General features: G+C 44.5%; 1 protein-coding gene across 1 annotated transcript in view; it reads left to right on the plus strand.

Annotated features, from left to right (window-relative positions):
* The window catches only part of LOC119173357 (uncharacterized), a 420,783-nt gene extending 402,040 nt beyond the window's left edge, over positions 1-18,743 (plus strand). Inside the window, exons 19-22 of the mRNA XM_037424210.2 lie at positions 705-764; positions 5,968-6,075; positions 10,264-10,295; positions 18,577-18,743. Of these exons, the coding sequence (XP_037280107.2) occupies positions 705-764; positions 5,968-6,075; positions 10,264-10,295; positions 18,577-18,700 (324 nt within the window). The 3' untranslated portion in view covers positions 18,701-18,743. The remainder of the gene's footprint in view (positions 1-704; positions 765-5,967; positions 6,076-10,263; positions 10,296-18,576) is intronic.
* The last annotated feature ends 6,108 nt before the right edge of the window (positions 18,744-24,851 follow it).

A 24,851-nucleotide genomic window follows, 5' to 3' on the forward strand; every position in this document is an offset into this window, starting at 1 on the left:
ATGGCTGTTCTAGACGTACATTTAATAACTTTTCACTCTGTTAAAAGTCATAGCTTTTGGTGGTGTTTAACCATGTGGTGCTGGGACTTAATAGCGCTAACAAAAAGTCGCTTTGAAGCGCGTGCTTCTTTGTTTTATTACGTAGCCACTATGTTATACATGTAACCGCAGCTTGGCAGAAACGGTGCCAGGATACCCGTGAAACATCGCGGTTGTTTTAAATAATTGTGGTAACGTGTCACGGCCTAATGAGTCCAGTCAAGTTTAATTTGAAACTTACAAGGACACTGTTGATGAAGCTGAATTCTTGGGTCTTGCACGTATCAAAGCTGACGAATTGCACCGACCATCAGATAAACATCAGATAAGCATCAGATAATCGATGACCGATGACGACATGCGGCAATATAATTGCTATGTTGTGCCATTGTTATTTTTCTGCGCACATTTTAATGGAATAAAGGGTGAACTGCGCTCGCAACTTGTGCCAGCCCCCCGCCCCACCGGCGGAAGTATTGCCTTTCTTAACTGTGTAACACACGCAGGTGACAGTATACTGTAGCGTCGTCCGGTGAGACCGAACGAACGACATGACCTAATGGCCCTTGGATATGGTCCTGCTGGTCGCCTTCAGAGCGAGGCTGCTTCAAGTGCCTTTTTCTTTTTGCGTAAAGTCACGCTGTCTCTGTGCTTGCTTCTTGCAGACCTCCATCCTACCAGCAATGGACATTCACTACCACGCAGCTGTAATACCGGCGTACAGAGTGAGTGGAACGGCCAAGCTTGCGTAGTAGCCCGTACAGTTAGAAATGGAACTAACGCTCGGGTAGACCCAGTAACCTATTCAAAAAGAACGGGGCTTGGCTCCTTAGTGTGGTTGTGTGTGGGAAGGGAGGAGCTCTTAAGGATCTCACCGTAGCTGAATGAATGAGGGCAAGCAGGCGATTACGTTTTAGGGGCGAAGCTCCTTAGGGCGTGGGCTGTGCGTCCCCTGTAGCCTGTATGTAGCCACCTCTAGTTTAGTTCTTGCAGTGTTCACTAGATGGCGGTACCGTCCCATGTATGTAGCCACCTCAAGTTTAGTTCTTTCAGTGTTCACTAGATGGCGGTACCGTCTCCTGTATGTAGCCACCTCTCGTTTAGTTCTTGTAGTGTTTACTAGATGGTGGTACTTGTAGCTGATGATGAAAAGATGCAAGATGTTATAAACTAGAAAGCGGTACTTGTAGTTGATGAAAGACGCGAGATCTTATAAAATAGGAATGATGTCACATATGGCGCGTGTCATTGGTTGAAGGCAATCGTTCGATTTAGTGCGGCGACGTACGCTAGGGGGAGCGTTGTAATAAAATCCGTTGGTGGTTCCAGAAGTCTGGGTAGCGAACACAAACGTATCAAGCTAAGTTTTGGAAGAGCAGTGAAAGTGGGAAGGAGACAAGATAAGCAACTACAGGAAAATTTTTATCCAGAAAGGCAAATTGAAATAGCCACTAAACAAATTGAGAAAGTAATCACGGAGGATAATAAGACAGTGTGGTCATACACGAATCTAATTAGACTCTTTGAGCTAGAGCTTGTTAAGACGCGTGAAAAATCACCCCGGAAAAGAAGACACAAACCCAAAAGTTGGTGGGATGAGGAAGTTAAGAGAGCCATAGCAAAACGTCAGGAAGCCTCTAGGGAACACAGACATGCTAAGCAGTGGGGTGAACCGACAGATGATGTTGAAAGAAAATGGGCAAACTTTCTAAGCTGTAGAAGGGATGCATCCCTTCTGATCAATGAAAAGATTAGAAGGAAGGGAGCTCAGTGGCTGGCGGAAGTAGATAAAAAAGATAGAAAGGCAGCTGCGAAATTTTGGAACCATCTAAACTCCCTAAGAAATGAGACGAGCCTAGAGCAGAGTTTTATAACTACAGCCCAAGGTGCTAGGCTAGAAGGGGATGAAGCTATTGAATATATAAGAACAAGGGTGACAGAAAAATTTCAACAAAGAAGTACTTTATGCACCACAATAGACAAGGACGAATCAAGTGGTGCAATAGCTCCATTTTCACAACAAGAGTGGGAAAGGGCTGAGAAAAGGGTTCCTGGTAGTACATCAACAGGCCCAGATGGCATACCAATTAGACTGATAAAGACATTAGGTCCGAAGTCTAAGCAGACTTTGAGAGAGGCAGTGAGCAAAATAATAATCGATGGTGAAGTTCCCAATGGATGGAAACTTAGCAGGATGAGCATGATCTATAAAGGAAAGGGGGAAAAAGCTGACATAAACAACTACCGTCCTATAACAGTGACATCAGTGGTCTACAGGCTGGCGATGCAAATTATAAAGGAAAGACTGCAGGCGTGGATAGAGGATGAGGGGGTGCTGGGGGAACTGCAGAATGGGTTTCGGAAACACAGGAGGTTGGGAGACAATCTGTTCTCACTGACGCAGTGCATCGAAATAGCAGAAAAGGAACACAGGCCCCTGTGGCTAGCATTTTTGGATATCAAGGGAGCGTACGATAGCGTGGTTCAAGAGGAATTGTGGGGAATAATGGGACACACTAGGCGTGGAACATGTAGTCACTAATCTTTTAAAGGGCATCTATAAAGGTAACAAGGTAGTTATAAAGTGGGAAAAACAGGTATCCAAGCCTGCAGAGGTAAAACGGGGGCTCAAGCAGGGGTGCCTCCTGTCACCCTTATTATTCATGATGTACCTACAAGGATTAGAGGCAAAATTAGAGGAAAGTGGACTGGGCTTCAACCTCTCTTTAGTCAAACAAGGAAAACTTATTGATCAGGCACTACCAGCATTAATGTACGCAGATGATATAGTGCTAATGGCCAACAACAAGGAAGATTTGCAGAGATTGATGGACATCTGCGGTAATGAGGGAGATAGGTTAGACTTTAGATTCAGTAAGGAAAAATCAGCAGCCATGATTTTCAATGACAACGAAGGTAGTGAGCTTAGAATACAGGAGGTCAAGCTAGAGATAACAGATAAATACAAATATCTGGGCGTATGGATAAGCAATGGGACCGAGTATCTGAGGGAACACGAAATATACGTGACGACTAAAGGTAACAGGAATGCAGCAGTCATGAAAAATAGGGCGCTGTGGAATTACAATAGGTATGATGTTGTGAGAGGAATATGGAAAGGGGTCATGGTTCCTGGGCTGACGTTCGGCAATGCGGTCTTGTGCATGAGATCAGAAGTTCAAGCAAGATTAGAAATTAAGCAACGTGGAATAGGTAGGCTTGCTTTAGGAGCTCACGGGAATACACCAAATCAGGGAGTACAAGGTGATATGGGATGGACATTATTTGAGGGCAGGGAAGCTAGCAGCAAGATAAAATTTGAGAAACGATTGAAAGAAATGGGGGAAGAGCGTTGGGCTAGGAAGGTTTTCAGCTACTTTTACATGAAGAATGTCGATACAAAATGGAGGAAGCGAACCAGGAAGTTGACTGGTAAATACTTAGAAAACAGCAGGTGGCCAAACCAAAAAGAACTATCGGTTAAGAAGAAAGTGAAGGAAACGGAGACTGACATGTGGAGAATGGGCATGATTAAGAAGTCCGCACTAGAGATCTATCGAACGTTTAAGCAGGAAATTGCCAAGGAAAGGATCTATGATAATACTCGGGGTAGTTCTCTACTGTTTGAGGCCAGAACGGGTGTACTGCGAACCAAGACATATCGGGCCAAATACGAAGGGGTAGACACAGTATGCAGTGCGTGTGGAGAGGAAGAAGAAACTGCCGAACACTTGATAATGTTCTGTAAAGGGCTTCACCCTATAGTTCAGGATGATGGCGCAGAGTTTTTCAAAGCACTGGGGTTTAGGGACCGGGAGGGCAAAATAAACTTTAAGCGGGTAGACTTAACTAGACGGAGGTTATCTGATTGGTGGCTAAAGTCAAGGCAGGAGTGAAAATTAAACTCTTCACTGCAAAGTACGAATCCTCAAACTTTTTTTTAAGGAAAAAAATATAGTTTTTGGTTCATTAGTTAATACAGCTTCGTGGCGCTAGCCACCGCCCGATCTAAAGGGTACAGCCATATCCATCCATCCATCCATCGTTCGCTGTTGGCGCGCGCTCGGAGTCGCCGGATGGATAAGGCTGCACAGCGGAGAGAGCGCAAGGCGGCAGCAGCGCGCTCGCAGACAGAACCGCTCTCCCTTTATTTCACAGACCATAAAGCCGTCATAATGAAGGGACATCGCAAGCCATCCATCGTCTAAGAACAAATAAAAGTTGATTTGTGTATATACACACACAGCGTTTCTCACGTCTTTACATGATGATCGACTGGGCGAATTACACGGAAGATTCACAGTTTACCGATGAATCCCTCCGGAGCTTCGCCCATTCATCATCATTCACCCCGTGAATATGCCGTAATTTTTTTTGCTTTTTGCTTCGTTTAATTTGATAATCAGTATGAAGCAGTATCGATACCCAAGCTAATATAACAAACTTTGCCTAGTACACGAAACAGTTAAATTTAAAAAGTCAGAAGAAAAATAAAAAAACTAATTATTTAAAACGTATGATTTACAACGCTTACATGAATGAAAACTGGCGTGCTTGCTTGCTTGGCTGTACTATATTTTGTTTTCTTATAGAAGGTGGGCTTTTGTTGGGTTTCCCTGACTACTGACTGCATACATTCAGGCAACAAAAGCCAGTTGATACGTTAGTGGAGTCTCTGCTATAACAGTTTCCACAGGCCGTACAGGCGTCTCACGACCTTTTAGTTGGCTGAAAAACTTGTAAAACTGAGTTTCTGTGCTTTTCGACTGCTGCGAAATAGAACACGCAGCCAAAGGACGTTCAAACAGCTACGTCGTAAATTGTCATAGGCTAACAGGTGTGAAAGCCGTAAGGTACATTCAAGATCAACGAAGCGAAAACAGATATCATGTGTGAGTTTTGATTAACACAATTTAGGAGCTGTACAGGCCGTCAAAAAACTTCGCATTGCAGTTAATTATTTTCAGTTAGAAGAACCAAAAATCTGGCCAGTCTTTGATCTCAATTCTATCTGACGCTTTTTTGAGCTTGAAGGTGCAGTGCGACTTTCGAACCTTTTCACCTATGGTAACTGACAACTTGGCTGCTTCAACATCCTTTAGCTCCTTGTTCCATTTTGTGAATTAAGAAAACAATGGAGCCCAAGTTTTCAAAGAAATCCAAAAGGTGTGCGACGTTTTCACATACTTCGGGGGTGGTTGCGGCGCAGACGCCATTGACTCATTAGCTAGTTTCCGCTGCCACCATGTAGCCACGCCAGCAGCCGTGTGAATCCCAAGAGCCCTTGTGGGGTCGAGCTTGATTTCACACTGTGCCATAAAACTGGTGTCATGCGTACACTTTCGATTGCTACCAGAATCGACGTGGATTGAGTTCGGCTCGGACGTTAGCCAAATCACGATTAAAAGTGGCCATGCAACAGTACCTCGACCTATGCTTTGATTCAATATGCGATGAAATGTATTCGTCTAAGGCAATCGGTGCGGCTGGGCCCTAGTTTTGTACAGTGCTTACCTGTCTGTCACAGAATTAAGTCACCCGCCCTAAGTTTGAGTACTTGCAGAACGACTGGCCCTCTCGAACTAGTGGCTTCTTCATACTTGTGAACATTGTCCATAAAAAAGCAAATAATACGCACATCTGAGGTGCAACTTCAATACGAGAGAGAGAATTAACGAACACTGTTGGTAGGTAGTTAACTTTTGCGTGAAGGGAAGCTGCTACTGCCGAAACACCGCCAAAATCTTACACATAATAGGTGATTTTCAAATCCACCCTTCTAAGCAATCTCTAGGAAATATATTTAGTGTTATGCGCGTACAGAATTTGACTGTGTATGGCAAGACATAGTCTAAGCCAGCCATTCTTTTAGTATCACTTGCATCATTCTTGCGTCATTTCTTTTTCCTTTCTCTTTGCTATTGATAGTACTTCAAGCGTATGGTCCTCGAAAAGGCGTTCCCACGCCCGGAGTTCCGTATCGACTGGATCAGTGACCTCAGCTCCACCCAACTCTTCTTCTACAACTGGGCCTTGGTGAGTACACGCTGAATGCACCAAATTATTTCAAAGTATAGTTGCACAACAAAAACAAACTCGGCAAAGACAATATTAATGAGAACTAACAGACTATGATTCCAAGAAAAATATAGGGGATTTTAGTAGAAGTAGCTGTAGACTACTTCACAAGTCGGCGACTAGTCTATAGTCGACGACTTCAACGTAGACATAATGCACCCTAGCACCTAGCTTTGTCTTCCTCCCTCTCTCTTCTTTCTTGATACTCCTCTTTCTTCTTCCCCCGGCGTGGAGTAGCAAACCAACCATGTGCCTGGTTAACATCCTTGCCTTCTGTCTTGTTGTCTTTATCCTTCCTTTCTTCCTTCCTTCCTTCGTTCCTTTCTTCCTTTACGTCACTCAGCTGACATTATACGGGCAACGCTTGCGAACCTTATGGTTACTCACGCATGCGATACACTCCCTCGTCAGAATTTACTTCGTGGAAATGAGTCGACGATTTAAAGACCCTGACGTTCCTACGCACAAAAAGTACTTTTGTCTCTGTAGAAAACCATGTGGTTTGCTGGTGGGAGCACTAATTCAAAATGACGTCTTGAATGCGAACTATCTTTTTTTTTTTATCAAGCGCCCCGCCGCAGTGGTCTAGTGGCTAAGGTACTCGGCTGCTGACCCGCAGGTCACGGGATCAAATCGCGGCTGCGGCGGCTGCATTTCCGATGGAGGCGGAAATGTTGTAGGCCTGTGTGCTCAGATTTAGGTGCACGTTGAAGAACCCCAGGTGGTCGAAATTTCCTCAGTCCTCCACTATGGCATCTCTCATAATCATATGGTGGTTTTGGGACGTTAAACCCCACATATCAATCATTATTTTTTAGCAAGCTGCTGGCAATTGCATCTATCTATCTATCTATCTATCTATCTATCTATCTATCTATCTATCTATCTATCTATCTATCTATCTATCTATCTATCTGTCTATCTATCTATCTATCTATCTAAGTGGTTACGTTTGGGGGCGTTCCTGATCGCTTTCTTAACTTTGATGAGACCAAAACTAAAATGAAAGGATAAGCCGCTTTGGCGAACATCCCTGGCTGGTCATGACATGAATATCGGGAAAATCCCTCCACGCCCTTTGTCAAAACCTCCCGCTGGACATGCGTGGTGCATGTCCCTATGTCACGGATCGCGGTATGCGATTATGCGGCGGAGGTGACTGGCACCTAATGTCTAGCTAGAAGTGGTAAAAACAGACATTTGTAATTAAAACGCAAGATAGTTAAAAACAACAGACATCGACACTGTTGTCACGGTTATTGAAAAGAATAAATACGCGGGTTGCAGCAGTAATCGAATGAAATCAATCTGCGTGGCAGCCAAGTATTCCACATCAGAGCCACGCTAGGTATTGAACCTCTTGGAAAAATATCCTATGCTGGCATAATAATGTAGGTGAAACATCAATTTATATTGCAGTGCTGTCTAACTACTTTTATTGATTGATATGTGGGGTTTAACGTCCCAAAACTACCATATGATTATGAGAGACGCCGTAGTGGAGGGCTTTGGAAATTTCGACCACCTGGGGTTCTTTAACGTGCACCCAAATCTGAGCACACGGGCCTACAACATTTCTGCCTCCATCGGAAATGCAGCCGCCGCCGCCGGGATTCAATCCCGCAACCTGCGGCTAACTACTTTTATGAACATTAATGTACTTACATGTTATAGGGGCCACGTGCGGTTAACGCACATTGTAGTTATGAGCCATTTCCTGAAATCGGTCTACGCAGCACTCTCCAGGGATACAGTTCTCGCAAGCACAATTGCTAAATATCAGCCCTCTGGGTTTGGTGATACCCATGTTGCTCTTTGTATCGTTACGCAACTGGAAGAAGCTTGTCATGTCAATTTTGTTTTTGTGCAACATACACACGTACGAGAAGACGCAGACATCACGGGCGTGTGTATGGTCGTGTGTATGTTGCGGTAAAAGAGATAGCCATGAATCAGTACCAACTCGCCAACCTTTCAGTACTCTTGTAACTATTCATGTAACACGCATGCAATTGTTTACCATTTGTTATTTTGTAACTCATTGCTAGATAAAACAAATACACTACAGTCACCTGAGATTCCCATGATAAATGGTATCTGCTGAATCTTTTTAATTTCACATTTGAATATTCTATTGTAATATTCTATTGTACACAAAAAGTTACAGAACTACTGCTCAAATAAGTGCCCTCTGTAAACTTTCATGAAATTGAATCAGTCGCCGGTCAATAACTTTTCTGGATTCGAAAATTGCATGACCCAAATGAGCGCAGTGTCTGAAAAGGTTGACCTGCCACTGACTATATCATACGCAACGAGGTAGAAATCCGCGAAAAGCGGCCTTTTCTTTTTATTTGCGTTCACTGACATGAGAAAGCGCAGGGTACAACGTGGCAGGCATTATTGAGAACTAAAAGTTATACAAAGCAGATGATAGGGAATATGAATAGAAGTACTCGTAACACAATTCTGAAGGAACAAAACTTGTCGAAAGTTAACCTGCCGCTGGCGGGGATCAAACCTGCGACCTTCGAATAATGCGTCGGATTCTGTACCAAATGAGCTTCACAGCGGTGATAATAGACAGTTTTAGTTTCACGTACGCAGATGATTTGTGTACGTAGAACTTTTATGTCTAAGCAGTGTGCATGCGTAAAACATACCGGCCACGCGCAAGTCTCACGACCGTATACGTGAGATTCGATTCTTTGTGGGCATTTCCTTGCGTGCTTCGCGTGGACGCTTGGACAAGATACCGTGTCGAGTGCGATAAAAAGCTAGCCTGTCGAGAGTTCTCAACTGCAGTGCTCGCCATTCCCAGCATAAGGAGCTATGTGTAATGTAATGTACTACGAGGACTTTTCACGTTTGCGTACGTGAAGTCCACACGTACGTGAAACAAGAACTGCCTGATTCCCGTCTACTTTATGGGGTATACGCGTGCCTTTAAAATTGGGCGGTTCATCAGCGCCGCTAGTAGGCATGACGGCTATAGTGTGGAACACTCGTTTCTTGTCTGTTGGCATCATGTTGCACGTGATCTTGCTACAAGCTGTCAGATGAACAATAATCCTTCGCATACTATTATCCGCCGCTGTAGCTCAGTTTGTAGAGCACCAGACGCATTATTCGAAAGTAGCAGGTTAGGTCCCCGCCAGCGACAAGTCATTTATTAGTCCACTTTTCTTTCTTCAGATTTCTAGAAGAACTACTACTACATTAATAATTCATCTATACTTAGCATTATGGCCCGTTCGCATTAGTACAGTGGGCAAGAAAGAAAAACGAGCCCTGAAATTTTCACTTCTTTCCTTGATTTTTAGAAGGTCACTGTTTTTGCAGGCTTGATGCCTTGAGGTAGTACGCGAAGGTTTATTGCCAGGTAGTAATAAGATCACGCCCTACATGACACCAACAAACCGAAAAAGAATGTACCACGCTCATCGCCATGGCTACTAGCGGCGCTGACTAACACTCCTAGTTTTAAAGGCATATTTATACCCCATACTAAGGACTGGGAAATGACCGTCACTGTGTATAGCTCAGTTGGTAGTGCACAGGATGCGTTGTTTGAAGATCGCACGTTTTGCTCAAGCCTGGAGCAAAATGTGTATTCGTCCTCTTTCTTTTCTTCACATTTGCATTACAATATTACTACTAATAGTACAAATACTATAGTAACACCCCCTAAGCGTTCCTTGGTATCATTATCTCTCAATAATGTTGTGTCTAACATAAAAAAACGACCTACTTAATTACCACTTTTTTCCTCCAGTCAGTGTGCCACTTCAGAATATTTAGGATATTCAGGAACGGATCGTTGCAAACATGTCATTTCTTACTCCGGTAGTTACAACACGCTTCGGCAATGCATGGCACATGTGCCTTTAAGCTAGAACATCTCCACAATCAATTCAAGACGGGTGAGCCAGGCCATTTAAAGTTACGCGCATTGCATTTATTGAAGCATTCGTTGGGCTGCTGTGACTGTCAGGCGGTAATTAAAGTACGACTTGGTGCTCCGAGGAGGAGGTATACGCCTTTCGTGACTGGGGCATGTGTGCATCTCTTTTCACTCGTATGAGTGTTTCACGGCCTACACTGCAGTCGCGCTTGTCTGATGTTTGTCGTTTATTTCCTTTACAGTTGCACTGTGGCACTGATTTTGGCAAAGAACTGTAAGTATTCCTCGGAGGGGATCATTACGAGCTGCGAAAGCTGCCTATAACGGGCTTATTGAACTAATCAAGTCGTCGAATGCTTTCGAAACATTCAGAAAAAAAGGCATATGCCTGAAAGAAACTCGAGCATACTGTAAAGGCTCCTTCCGACTGGTGAACCAGCTAGTCGTAGAAGGAGCTTAATTAATGTGCATGACTCGGTGGGTTATGCTGGAAGACAAAACGCCGCTCGATAAAACACGGGACTAGAAGCAACACTTACAACAGACGAGCGCAAACTATTGACTGAAGTATAATAAAAAAACAAGAATACTTATACGGGTATAAAAACACGTTTGGTCCCTACGTCACGAGAACCGGTAAAACACGAAAGTAAAACGTGTTCTTACTGGAGTACTTTAATCTTTACTGTACGTTGATAGCAGAGTTCGCGTAATGTATATTGGTGTTCGACAGCTATAAGACAGCTTTCAACTGTTTTGAAATAAAGAAAATGAAGCCAGCTTGGAGGACACGGGAAAAGCAATCCGGGTTGAATATTTTCTTATGACATCAAAGAATACCAATCCATCCCACGCCATTTGCTCAGAAGACGCTGAAACTTGGCGTGAATTCCAAAAAAGCTAAGTTAAATGGTGAACCATTCGGTCATGAATAACACCTTCCAGCATCTGTTATTGAGGCTGTTAAGCCATGATATCCGGAACTTGCTCATTCGAAATTTCTTAATGCCTTGTTGGGAAACCTCAAAACCCTAACGAGTCGTTGAATAGTCATGTGGGAGCGCGCTTAGAAAAACGTTTTTCTTGGACACCAAACACTGAAAGCATGCACTCTGGATGCTATGATCACTTTTTAATGATGGCAATATAGGCCGTGTCAAGGTGGTGAACTCCTTTGGAATTTCACCTGTGCACTGCATAGTGTAGAGCCTACGCACCCTTCACCTGCGCCGACAGTACTTTGCTGATACGGCTACACAGCAGGCGACAAAAGAGGCTCGCCAAGCAAGGCACTTCAAAACAAAAAAATAAATGATATTGTTGATGGTTCTCGGACTGGTGTTTATCAAACAGGCCCATCGACGGGCTTTTTATCTTGTTGTGTTTTTGAAATAATGCCAATTTCTATCTTAAAACATGCTTTTTTACCTATGTTCCTCCATCTTAGCAACCAGAGTGTCTAGAATAATAGATTTTGGCTAGTATTTAGATAACATAGTAGGCAATCGACTAAGCAGAAATATTGTATTGTGTGGAGGGAGGTGCTCTTTTTCAACACAACGTCTGATAGCTATTACCGAGAAATAATAAGGTACCTGAAGTAAAGAAACTTACAAAATATTAGTGTTACAGTTTTTGGTGCCAAATGTGCTTGAACAAAAGTAGTATTGGCTTATGATCGCAATGATAGTAAAATATTTACTGTAACGGCTATGGTTATGAAGAAAGGTGCATAAACTTCAGCAGAAATACACGGCTGGTGTGAAACTTACCCTGTTCTCTCGATGAAATTCCCTCTCTGCTTCTGTCTTCTCAATTCATATGCTACAGTACGGTTAGCTTTCATAATTAATAATAAGGTAGCACGTAAAAACTGAGACACGGTACAAGGGAAGGGGCAAAGAGGAGCGCTTCTCTTTGCCACTTCCCTTATCCTGTGTCTCCGTTTTTACGTGCCATATACGTTATTATTAGTTATGTATTACTAGCATGCCCAACTATACTCTTGCTAGCTTTCATGAAGTTCGTGGATGAATGCAACCTCAAAATTTCATTTAAAATAAACATACATGTCTGTCGCTGCGCTCTCTCGAGGTTCTTAATGTTAGTTCTAGTATACGGGCCCCGAACAAGACATGGTTATTCTAGTTTAGTTCTGGTTAGAGTGTCATAGCATAGCAGCTTTTAAAAGGTCTCTTTCATAGTTTGTTCTTCAAGGGACATAAGTTTCTTAAGACTGAGGTGCAAGTGTTACTTATGTCGTCTGTTCATCCATGTTAACTTGGTGGTAAGGGTGACCCATAGATACTTATATTGGGTTACTTCATGCAGAGAGTATGAACCTAATTTATGCTTACTAAGCAAGATTGATTTCTTGCCTCTGCTTCTCAATATTGCGCTTTCGTCTGTGTTTATAGTCTTTGACCTGCACAGGCACAATTGAATACTATTTCTCAAACTCCAATATAAAGTAATTTCGCCATTGATATTGTCCCGTTACTCACGACAAACTTGATACAATAGGCTCGTTGAGTCGACTAGCCAAGCAGCGGCTCAGAGAGATCGTATTTGTCCTCTTTCACTCTTCGATCTCACCCAAGAAAACCATGTGGCAATAGTCCCCCCCCCCCTTTGAAAGCATCGACTCGATGCTCGTAAATAAAAAAAATGAAGGCATACACACGCAGATATAGAGAACCAAAAGAGGGAGAGTGCCAGTACTCGCAGCGCAAATGAGGAAGTTTCGTCAACGCTTGCGCCAAGTACAAAAAGAAAAGGCATAAAAACACAGGAGAACACAAACAGCACCAGCAACGCAAAGTCACGGCATGTCGTAGCACGTGAAACCACAACGGCTACTGTGTGAGGTAGGGCTTCAGCCGAACGACATGCACGGTTTCGGGCCGAAGCTGTCGACGAGAAGACGCTGCGCCGTCCGGAAATACCTCGTAGGTAACATCTGTCACTCACCTAAGAACCTTGTACGGTCCGAAATAACGGCTTAGGAGTTTTTCGGATAAGCTTGGTCGCCGGACAGGGATCCACACCCACACTCGGTCCCTGGGGTGGTAGGTGACATTTCGATGGCGAAGGTTGTAACGTCGTGCGTCTGCATTTTGTTGGTGACTCGTATATATGGGAGCTAGCTGACGAGCTTCTTCGGCGTATTAAGTGTATTGCTCAGCGTCTTGAGCAAGTTCATTGCTTTGGTCGCACGGAAGCATAGCATCGAGCATGGTTCGCACGTTGTGTCCGTAAACAAGTCGGAAAGGCGAAATCGCGTTGTTTTTTGCGTTGCCGTATTGTAAGCAAACGTAGTGTATGGAAGAAGCTCGTCCCAGGTTTTGTGTTGCACGTCTACGTACATTGACAGCATGTCCGCTATGGTCTTGTTAAGCCTCTCTGTCAGTCCATTGGATTGCGGGTGATAAGCCGATGTTTTTCGATGACTTGTGCAGCTCAGTTTAAAAATGTCCTCCATCGTTCGTGCTGTAAACGACGTCCCTCTGTCCGTAATCACGCATGACGGGGCACCATGCCATAGGACGATGTGGTGCACGAAGAACTGCGTGACTTCAGAGGCCGTGCCACGGGGTAACGCTTTTGATTCAGCATAACGAGTAAGATAATCTGTCGCAACCATAATCCATTTGTTCCCAGAGGACGACAAGGAAAAGGGCCCGAGAAGGTCCATTCCCACGAGGTCAAACGGTGTCCGTGGTGGTGCGATCGGCTGGAGCAGGCCCGCGGGTCTCGCAGGCGGAGTCTTGCGGCGCTGGCACTCACGGCAGCCTTTCACATATCGATGTACACTAGTTGATAGTCGCGGCCAGTAATACTGTTGGCGTACTTTGGCGAGAGTTCGCGAATAGCCCAAATGTCCTGACGTGGGCTCGCCGTGCCACGCAAGGAGGATCTCATCACGCATGTCGGTAGGAACAACGAGTAGGAAGGCTTTGTCGCTACCACGGGCGTTCTTCTTGTAAATAATGCCTCTTAGACAAAAAGAAGACAGTTCGCGAGCAATGTGTTGAGGGACCTGAGAGTTGCGGCCTTCCAGGGAATCTATGACTGCGCGTAATTCGTCATCTGCCCGCTGCTTTGACATAAATTCGGAGTCGTTAACTGCTCCGAAAAAGGCATCTTCATCTTCGGAGCTCCTGACAGCGTTCCCCACAGGCACTCGAGAAAGCGCGTCGGCGTCTTCGTGTTTGCGCCCTGACCTGTATACAATCGTAATATCGAATTTCTGCAAACGCAAACTCCACCGTGCGAGACGGCCGGATGGATCTCTGAGATTTGCCAGCCTACAGAGCGAGTGATGGTCAGTCACCACTTTGAAGGGACGACCGTAGAGGTAAGGCCGAAATTTTTTTGTCGCCCACACGACTGCAAGGCATTCTTTTTCGGACGTTGAATAGTTGGTCTCGGCTCGAGAAAGAGTACGACTGGCGTAGGCTATCACATGCTCAACGCCGCCGTGTCGTTGTACAAGGACAGCGCCAAGTCCGACGTTGCTGGCATCTGTATGAATTTCTGTAGCAGCGTCCTCATCAAAATGGGCAAGAACAGGGGCTGTTTGCATTCTCTGTCGTAACTCTGTGAACGCTGTATCTTGTTCTGCGCCCCAAGTAAAGGGCTCGTCATCTCGGGTGAGTCGCGCAAGAGGTTCAGCTACCTTCGAGAAGTTGGCGATAAATTGGCGATAATACGCGCACAAGCCGAGGAAACGGCGTACTGCTCTTTTATCTGATAAAACAGGGAAGGTGGCGACAGCAGCAGTTTGGTCTCGATCAGGTCACACTCCATCCGCACTAATGACATGTCCCAGAAATTTCAGCTCTTCATAGCCGAAATGGCATTTTCGAGGTCTCAGCGTGAGTTCAGCTGTGCGAATGGCTTCCAGAAACTTTCTCAGACGCTTCAGATGTTCTTCGAAGCTCTCGAAAAAGATGACCACATCATTGAGCTAGACAAGGCAGCTTTGCCACTTCAAGCCAGCGAGAACTGTGTCCATCATCCTCTGAAAAGTGGATGGTGCAGAACAGAGGCCGAAGGGAAGAATTCGGAATTCGTAAAGTCCGCCTGGAGTCACAAACGCGGTTTTTTCTTGGTCTCGTTCATCCACTTCAATTTGCCAATAGCCACTCTTTAGATCGATGGACGAAAAATACTTCGCGCGTCGTAACCTGTCGAGGGAGTCGTCGACCCGTGGAAGCGGGTAGATGTCTTTTTTTGGACGCTATTAAGCCTCCTGTAGTCAATATAGAATCGCAGCGTTCCGTCTTTTTTCTTCACTAGAACGACTGGCGAGCACCAAGCACTGCTGGATGGTTGAATAATCCCGTCATCGATCATCTCTCTTACTTGTGTCTGAATAGCCTCGCGTTCTCTGGCAGAAACGCGATAAGGCTGCTGCTGGATGGGGCGGACGTCATCGTCGGTAATAATTTGATGCTTCGTGAGGTGTGTTTGACAGACTTTAGAAGAAGAGGCGAAACAAGGTCGAAACTTCCTTAAAAGGTCATGAAGTGCAGCCTTTCTCTTGTCTGACAGCGTCGAAATAATGTCGATGCGGTCTAGAAATTCCTCATCCTCATACGTTTCTTCGGACGCGAAGCACTTCTTGACGTCGGCAACAGGGTCTCCATAAGCTAGGGTGGTTCCGCGGAAAAGATGCCGGTGCTCGTGATTGAAGTTCGTAACTAGTATCGTTGACTGCCCGTCATGGACGCGCACAACACTTCGGGCGCGCATACACCTTGGAGCAGCAGAAGTGATAGGATACTTTCAGACACCACGTCGCCGTCTTGGAAGTCTTCACAAGTGACTTCGATGGGAACAGTTGCTCGAGGTGGCAGCGTTACACTGTCAAAGCAACACGCAGCGCAGGTCTACGGCAGTTATCAGCGTCTCGATCTGTTGCGCCTTGAGTCGAGAAGGTCACGATGCACTCCCAGAGATTCATGATCGCACCGTATTCCCGCAGGAAGTCCATGCCGATAATCAGCTGACGCGAACAGTCGCGAAGAACGAGGCGGCTGAGCACAAACGTTGACGCACGAATTTTCACTCTTGCGGTACAGCGACCAAGCGGTGTTACATGTCCTCCAGCTGTTCGAATTCGCGTTTCATTCCACGGCGTGATCACTTTCCTGAGATCTTTCGCTAGCCTCCCGCTGATAATCGAATAGTCTGCACCAGTGTCTACCAATGCAGTGACCTGAAGACCGTCAATCAGCACAGGTATGTCGAGTGACACGGGGTCACTAGGTTCAGATGTGGATATCGGCGTTTCTTCGGTACTGCGACTATTCTCTGACGAAATGCCTTCGGCGCTGCGTGCAAGTGTCGATGGGAGGTGTTCCGCACTTTGAGTCCCAGCGACCTTGCCCCCGAAGGCCGCTGCCTTCAGTTTTCTCGACGAGGGCTCGGGGAGCGTTCCCGTGCCGTCACCCCGAAACGTGGCCCAGTGGCTGCGGGTCTCCTCGGAGATGGTGGCCGCGATTGCCGTCGTGTAAAGGGTGCACGCTGTTGCGCGAGATACTCTTCGATATCCCTTGGCCTTTGACCAATTCGGGGACAAGGGGAATGGACGGGAAATCCGCGCAGTCCAAGTTGCCGGTATGGGCACTCGCGGTAAATGTGACCAGCCTCACCGCAATGATAGCAGAAGGGTCGTCTGTCTGGCGTACGCCAGAGGTCAGACTTGCGCGTCGGTGCACGGCGACTATCGATGTCCAAATCAGCGTGCGCTGACTGAATCGCAACTGACGGCATCATTGTGTGGAGCGGGACGTATGGCATTGTCTGCATCGGGACGTGCAGCCCTGTCTGGATCGGGACGTGCAGCACTGTCTGGATCGGGACGTGCGGCACTGTCTGGGTCGGGAATCCTTGACCAGTAAGAGGCGTGGCAGATGACAAGGCTTCCGCGTACGTACGACGGTGACTTTCAGTAGACACAGAAGCCGTTTCCGGATCAACAGACATGGGCGGAAATTGATGGGCGTGCAGCACCTCCTGGACCTCGTCACGGATGACACTGGTGATAGAACCAACATTGATTTACCTTGTACCGTACATCTTTTCCATTTCTTCCCGGACAAAAGATCGGATGATTTCGCGAATCTATGCAGGGCTCTTGCTCCCAGGGGTTGCGAAAATTTTGGGAGTTGAGGCAGCATTCACTTGACGGTCAAACAGAGCAGACCGTTAGTGCACTACTCGCACCATTGCTGCCGCTTCGATTAGTAACTCAGCAACACTTTTGGGGGGACTATGCACCAAACCAACAAAAAGTTGTTCCTTCACACCACGCATGAGGTGGCGCAACTTTTTTCTTCTGCCATAGCAGGATCCGCACGCTTGAAAAGCCGTGTCATGTCCTCGACGTACATCGAGTCGGTCTCGTTGGGCATCTGAATGCGTGATTGTAGTGCACGCTCCGCCCGTTCGCGGCGGTCGGGACTCCTGTAAGTCTCCAGGAGGCGACGCTGGAGTTTGCGCCAAGATGTCAGAACATCATCCCTGTTTAAAAACCACGTCTTGGCACCGTCTTTTAGGCAAGTGTACACGTTCCGGAGCTTCGCGGCATCATCCCAGTAATTGATCACTGCGACACGTTCGAACTGACTCAGCCAGTCGTGAAGATCTTCATGCTGCTCTCCGTGAAAGGGGCTATGCATGAGCGGGTTCTGGACGGTGCAGTAGATCGGCGTGGAAGGTGTCGGAGCTTGCATGGGATCTTGTTTGGAAGTGATGGTCGCTGCGTCAGTGGTTGGTGTCTCAGGCGGTAGGCCTCGTTGGTGGCGGCTTACTCTCACGATCGGGTGGATCGTGAGACTTTGCACGCAGCAACTCCACGAGTCTCGTCACGTTACTCACGACAAACTTGATACAATGGTCTCGTTGAGTCGACTAGCCAAGTAGCGGCTCAGAGAGATCGTCTTTGTCCTCTTTCACTCTTCGACCTCACCCAAGCAAACCATGTGGCAATATGTATATCTTTAAAAGCACGAGATCATTAGCTAGTAATCGAATCAGTACACCCCTTTTCACTTTGTTAACAATGCCGGTGTTACACACACACACACACACACACACACACGCACGCACGCACGCACGCACACGCGCACGCATGCACGCACACACGCACACACACACACACACACACACACACACATATATATATATATATATATATATATATATATATATATATATATATATATATATATATATATATATATATATATATAATGTGTTTGTATCTGAATAAAGAAGTTCGCAATACATAACAGTGATAATTGTGTCAATACATTCCAAAAGATTTACAAGCATACACTCTTTATACTAGTCGGTGACTTCAACGCAGCCATTATGGGTCTTGGGACCTGTAGCTCCACCCACTCGTCGTCATCCTCTTCGGTGACATGCGTGGGGAGATGGGTGGATTCGCAAACGTTCGCGCGGATGGTGCTAGAGGAAGTTGTGAAGGAGCTTTAAAAAGCTCTTACCAGTTTCTGCAGTACTCCGTTTTTTTTCAAATGCAGCATTGACATTGCCGCGAGGAACAGCTGGTACTTCCGTGACTCTTTCAACTGCGAACCAGGCACCCCGATGTACAAGGCGAAGAATCCTTGCGACCTATGGAACACCACGAGGCGGGAGTACTGAGTTGCACGGAAATAAAGCTTGTTCTTGTTTGTTTTCTTTTTAATGTTGTCTAGAGTTTCCTTACCTTGTGGAATTGCTTCTGTCACATCCACTCAGACAGCCGTTTCACCACAAACGTGAAGCCTTGAAATTGCCGAAGACAAATGTGACACAACAAAAAAAGAGGTGGCAAACCCACTAGCACTACTAATCCTGACGGGGAGACTGAGCTGAAAAATTGTATGTCTCTTAGGTTGTGAAGCAAGCGCCACCAACTGGCCAACGCATATTGATTGTTTCTTCATTTTGTAATTTCAACTGTTTGTAATGCTTTTTTTCGAAGCAGTGTCGAACACTGCCATATCTCAGTGTAATAATTTTTTTCTTGGAGTATAGCCGCTTTCTGTGGTCGCCTCTTCCACTATTAAGACCGCCATTCCGTCATTCAGACCTAACGCCTTGTGGAAGTATCAAGCAATCGTTTAACTTCGAGCCCTTTCAGCGCACTTGAAGTGAAATCGTCTCACTGCCGGGAGAGTCACCGCCACTGATAAGTTTTACGATACCGTCATAGCTAGGAAAATACAACTGCCAAACCTTTTTTTTTTTCTCCTCACGTTGTTCTACTTGTCCATACGAACACTATTGTATATCTAGGTGTCATTTGCTTCTTTAAACTTTGTCATTTACTTCATTTAACTACTTCATTTGCTTGTAACTACTCACCTTTACAAGGCCCTATTGACCTTTGCCGTATGTTAAATAAGTGATTATGGTTCCAAGGACTTCGAGGGTTACCTGAGGCACCGCCATAATAATCGACGGAGACTGGGAAGGGACAGGAGTTGATCCCCTCTTCCCCCACCTCACCCGGTAAAACTGCCGGACTTCAAAGAAACTTCATTAATTCATTCATTCATTCATTCATTCATTCATTCATTCTTATTCACTGTTGCATCGCTCGCTGTCCTTTCCCATACCCTCGCTGTACTCTACTAGGCATCGCTATTCTATAACATGAGCTCATCAGTAAATACCCATTCCTGTCCGGGCGTCACACAATGCCAGTTTCGTGACAAGTAGGCTGTTGAGTGCTTCAACTCATCACAAAAACCCCAGGTTTATTTCTTCATTGTCGTCCACCACAGAATCAATGAAGCCGCATATATGCCGTACAAGAATGAAGTGGGTACCACGCTTACCCTTACAGCGAGAAATCGTGGCGTTCTGGATACTTGCCTACTACCCAGTAATTACGATCATCTATGACGTAGTGGGTACCATGCAAGTGCGGTTGTAAGCAGTTGCCCGAAAATTGTTCTAGAAAGAGAGAGAACATTTTATTTATTTATTTGATGAACGGCTTTCCTAGCCCCGCGAGAGGAGGGTCATCGCGATGCGGTCGCACATCACCTCGGCATGACGTCCTCTACTCGGCAAGCAGCCTCCACAACTACCGCTTTTAGACACGGCAAAGGCTGTTCTTCCAGCTTTATCTGTTTCTGTACTGCGTCTTCCTCATAGGTCTAGTGTTTTTTTTTTTCCAAAGCAGCGCCAAGCACTGGTGAAGCTTTGTGTTAGAAAACTTGTCTGCGGCGCAGTCGGCCCAGGTTCCGTTGCCACACCAAATCAAGATTTTAAAGCGAAAACCTTTGTCTTATACTCGCGTCCGTCCATCCTCGCCATGGAGCGGGTCCTGCTATGACCTCTCCCCTCACTCGCTCAGCAGAAACAACCGAGCACCACATCGGTGTGCTCCTTTATTCATTGGGAAAAACTGGTGGGTTCCCAGTCGGCACTAGCCGTTCATTACCTCCCGCATTGAAAGTAGACACTCTCACTATGTAGCCACCGCTGTGTAACACCACCACGCTGCCACTTAATGCACATTTTTTATAGTATAACGGTACCAGAGAAGTTAATGTTTTCGATTACTGTGATGCAACAGATAAACTTGAAAACGGCTTTTGTCAGTGAACCTCTCACATATGGCTGCATTCTGTGTGATGGTTAGGATGCCTGAAATAGCGAGCAGTTGCGCACGTGAAATGTCGCGGAACTTGCTATGCACCCACTGCGTGTTTTTAAGGGGATACACGCAGTAACATGTGTGCCTTTTGGAATAAGTGGGCGGCTTTAAACCAGGACGAAGTCGTTATGATTGTCGCGTGTTCTAACTCCCGATGAAAATGTACGCTTGTACCATGCGGTATTACGGAAATATCACATGTTTTATTGTGAAGCGTGTATGCAGGACACGTCTTTTGTTAAACCGTGCATGCATACAGCATCTTCACATGCATCTTCAAGTGGAGACACTTATTTCAAGTATGTTTCCAAGCAGATGAGTAGCTTCGTGGCAGAACACCTGCTTTCTCGCACGTTTTCTGGGTTCGATCCTCGCTCAGAAAACAAGTTTTTGTTGTTTGTTTTATTTGCCTCTTTCTTGATTTTAGGTCATGAGGAAGATGATTTTTCTCTCACAAGCAAGGGTGCCCATGCCGACACCGGCATTTTTGCGAAATGACCTCTTTGACGATATCGCATTAAAAACGCACCGTAAATTCGAAAGGTCGCTGGCTTTCACCAAGCACACTGCGGAAATCAGAAAGTGACCTGCGATGTTTTCATTGCTAAGAGTTGTTAGAGCTTTCTCGTGACGTAAACTGGCCAAATAAATACCTTGAAATCTCCGCTGTAAAAAGATTATTGGCAGGGCAAACATGACATAAGCTCTGAATGCTGTCAGAATCGTTGCCTATTAGTCGTTATTTTACGGCGTTCATCGTGACCGCTCATCCCTAGAATTGAAATACAGATAAGAGCTTCGCGGCAACAACAAAAAAAGAAGGTACAGCCTGTTGCATGGCGTCAAAACGACGTCTTGTGCCCTCATGCCCATGCACCTGTGGCGACGCCCTATCACGCGCGTAGCCCGCATCGGCAACTTCAAAGTTTATTTAACCCCTTCTTTCATAGCCACCCTGTTTTATTCTCGATAATCCAGGAAACGAGGTCTTCCCAATGAATACTTAAGTGCTGTACTCATTGTAAATTTCTGCAGCCGAAATATCAAAATAATACCCGAGTCTGCCATCGTGGCGCAGCGGTTATGCTGCTTGGTTATCCCGGCGGCGGAAGCCGAAATTAAAAAGACCCGTGTGATGTGTTGTGCGATATCAGTGGATGTTTAAGAACACCAGTGTGTCAAATTCTTGAAGCCCTGCACTACCGTGTCTCTCATAATCATTTATTTATTCATTTGTACGTAGAGAGTCCCCGATAAAACCCTACATAATGGGCGGACAACACAATATAAAACACGATTAGAGGTAAAAAGAGAAGAAAAAAGAACTGAATGCTCCCAATGACGACAAATTAACAAAAGTAGATCCCAAAAATTGGTCAAGAAGCTGTTGTAGTTTTCGAAAAAATAAACCACCAAAATTCGTCTTTTTCTTTTCATTATCTTACTCTTCTTGCCTTTATTATTATTATTATTATTATTATTATTATTATTATTATTATTATTATTATTATTATTATTATTATTATTATTATTATTATTATTATTATTATTATTATTATTATTATTATTATTATTATTATTATTATTATTATTATTATCGACACCTCCCGTAAATAAAAGCATGTATCAGTTATTGATCATTGCAAATTGGACTCATTCATTAAGAAGTTCGATTGGTCTTCTTCTATATTTCTAGTTCTCCTTGTGTATATGATAGGTTTTGCTCGAAAATACGTAGTCTGCAACATTCTTGTATACTCGTATTACAGCGGTATTACAACTGGCTGTGCTCAGATAACTTGGAAGCAATCTGTGGCAAAGATTTGCTTTGGTAATGGTTTAAATGCTCGCTTGGTGATGAAGAGTTTTGTATCAACTACAGAATGACAAGAAATGGCGAGGGTGCTCTTACCCGATCGGCACAATGACGATACTTCCACCATCAGTCTCAGTTATCTGCCACAAATCCGCTGCGGATGTGTCATGACTGGTAAACCACCTTCGAGCGTATGAAAGTAGCCATGCTAAACCTACTGATCCGTATACTCATGATTCTGCACATATAGCTGACATATTTATTTGCCGCTTTCAAAATTCGTCTGGTGGGTTATCGTCGGCGCCAACAGGCCAATCTAATATAAATAAATGAATACTCGCTTCCACCTTCCTCCCAGCTTTAACAAAAGGCAAACTCAATAGAATATTTTATCGTTTCAAATGGCAATAATCAGCAGGTATTGATGGTATCTTTGCATTTTTGCGACAGGAGAATCTGGATTTATGATCAGATATTTTGTTTTTTACGCATAATTGATTTTTAGAAACAACTTCTGTGTCATCACTTTTAAAACATCAATTGTAAAGCTGCTTTATAAAGATGGACCAAAATTAAATGGAGGCGAAAATGCTGTGAGCCCGTGCTCTCAGATTTGGATGCACGTTAAAGAACGCCAGGTGGTGGAAACTCCGGGAGTGGCGGATTTGAGACACAACATTCCACGAAGGATACTGTTGATAGTTATCGACCTATATCAGCTTTACCTATCTTATCCAAAATAATTGAGGAATCTTTGTTCCTATGCATGACATAAATTATAGATGAATTTTCGCTTATTTCAAATCGTCAGTTAAATTTTGTCTCAGATCGAGGCACTATTGATCTCCTTAGAGTTGTCTGATCAAGTACATGATGCTTTGGAACATAACATGCTTGCCTTTGCTTTATATCTTGGTATCTTCAAGGCCGTAAACCATTCTATCCCGCTTGAAGAAATATACCTTCCATGCTTCAGAGGTCCATTCAACAACTTTCTGAGAAATTATCTTTCTGCTTGTTTCCAGGTACTTTGGTTAGACGATCAGTTGCGTTTCAGCAATAGGCTTTCCTTGAAAGCTGGTGGGCCACACGGATCCATTCTATTATCCTCTATTATTTATTTATTCACAAATAATTTCACTTCTGCTGCTCCAAAATGTATTGTATTTCAGTTTGCAGCCGACACTGTTCTGTTAACCAAACACGTCTGTTACAATGAAACGTTTTCTGAATCTCACGGTACATTTCAATGTTAGATCAGTTACGCCCACCGATAATAAAGTTACAATCATGCTTACTCTTGCGTACACTATCCTGCAATATGGCATCACATTATATGCCTTCCGTTCTTCGCGATAACACTGTCAGGTTTCATAATAATTCGAAAAGCATGATGAAATCTACTGTGCACAATCGTATTTCAACATTCAATCCAAATTTAACTTCTTTATTTGCCTGCTGTCTTTCGAAGAGTCATTTATTCAAACTATTGTATAATGGTATTTCTGGAACTTCTAGTTCAATAAAAAACGCATCGCCGCCCTTATATTAAGCTAAACATTCCTCTTTCTTGTACCATGCATCAGAACTTGATATGACAAAGCTATCAGAAAGGCCCGAGTTCCTTCGGTTTTTCAAGACATGCCCGGCAGTGCTTTTTTTCTATAATGATGAAACGCAGTACACAAAATGTCCTCAAATCACTTTAATACAGCACACCATTCATCACATGACTATTTTTCTGGCTTCTTTCATGGCGGGTATATTCTGTTGAAAGTTGCTTTGTACTTATCATAACATTATGATGTTTAGGTAGTATTGCTTCCACTGTGGTTTAGGTCTTGTATTGTATTGTGTTTAAATGCATTGTAAAATAGTTGTATATCTTCTTTTCTCGATTATTTTACGTTACAAGCTCTTCTACATGTATTTTATCTCTCGTTTGCCGATATGCCGGGCCTAGTCATCCAAGCCACCGTCTGGCTTTGGCCACACAGGCCCGTTACCTGAGTGTTACTGGAGATGACAATTATTATTATTACTATTATTATTATTATTATTATTATTATTATTATTATTATTTAGAATATGCCTAAAACACTTTACAAAGCTGCTTTTCCCTCCAATTATTCTTCTCATAGAATGGGCAGCGGCATTTTGCTTATTGTGCGTCAGACACCTTATCTATATTTGGAGGCTTACTATATCTTCTGGAGTACAGGTTTTCCGCTTTTACGCAGAAAAACAAGTACATTTACTTATGATGAAGCTACTTAAGGAGCCATGTGCCATCTGAACCAACAGAGATGTTCATCAGAGTGCAGTGG

The sequence above is a fragment of the Rhipicephalus microplus genome, chromosome 5 (genome assembly GCF_043290135.1).
Source record: "Rhipicephalus microplus isolate Deutch F79 chromosome 5, USDA_Rmic, whole genome shotgun sequence".
Lineage (NCBI taxonomy): Eukaryota > Metazoa > Arthropoda > Arachnida > Ixodida > Ixodidae > Rhipicephalus > Rhipicephalus microplus.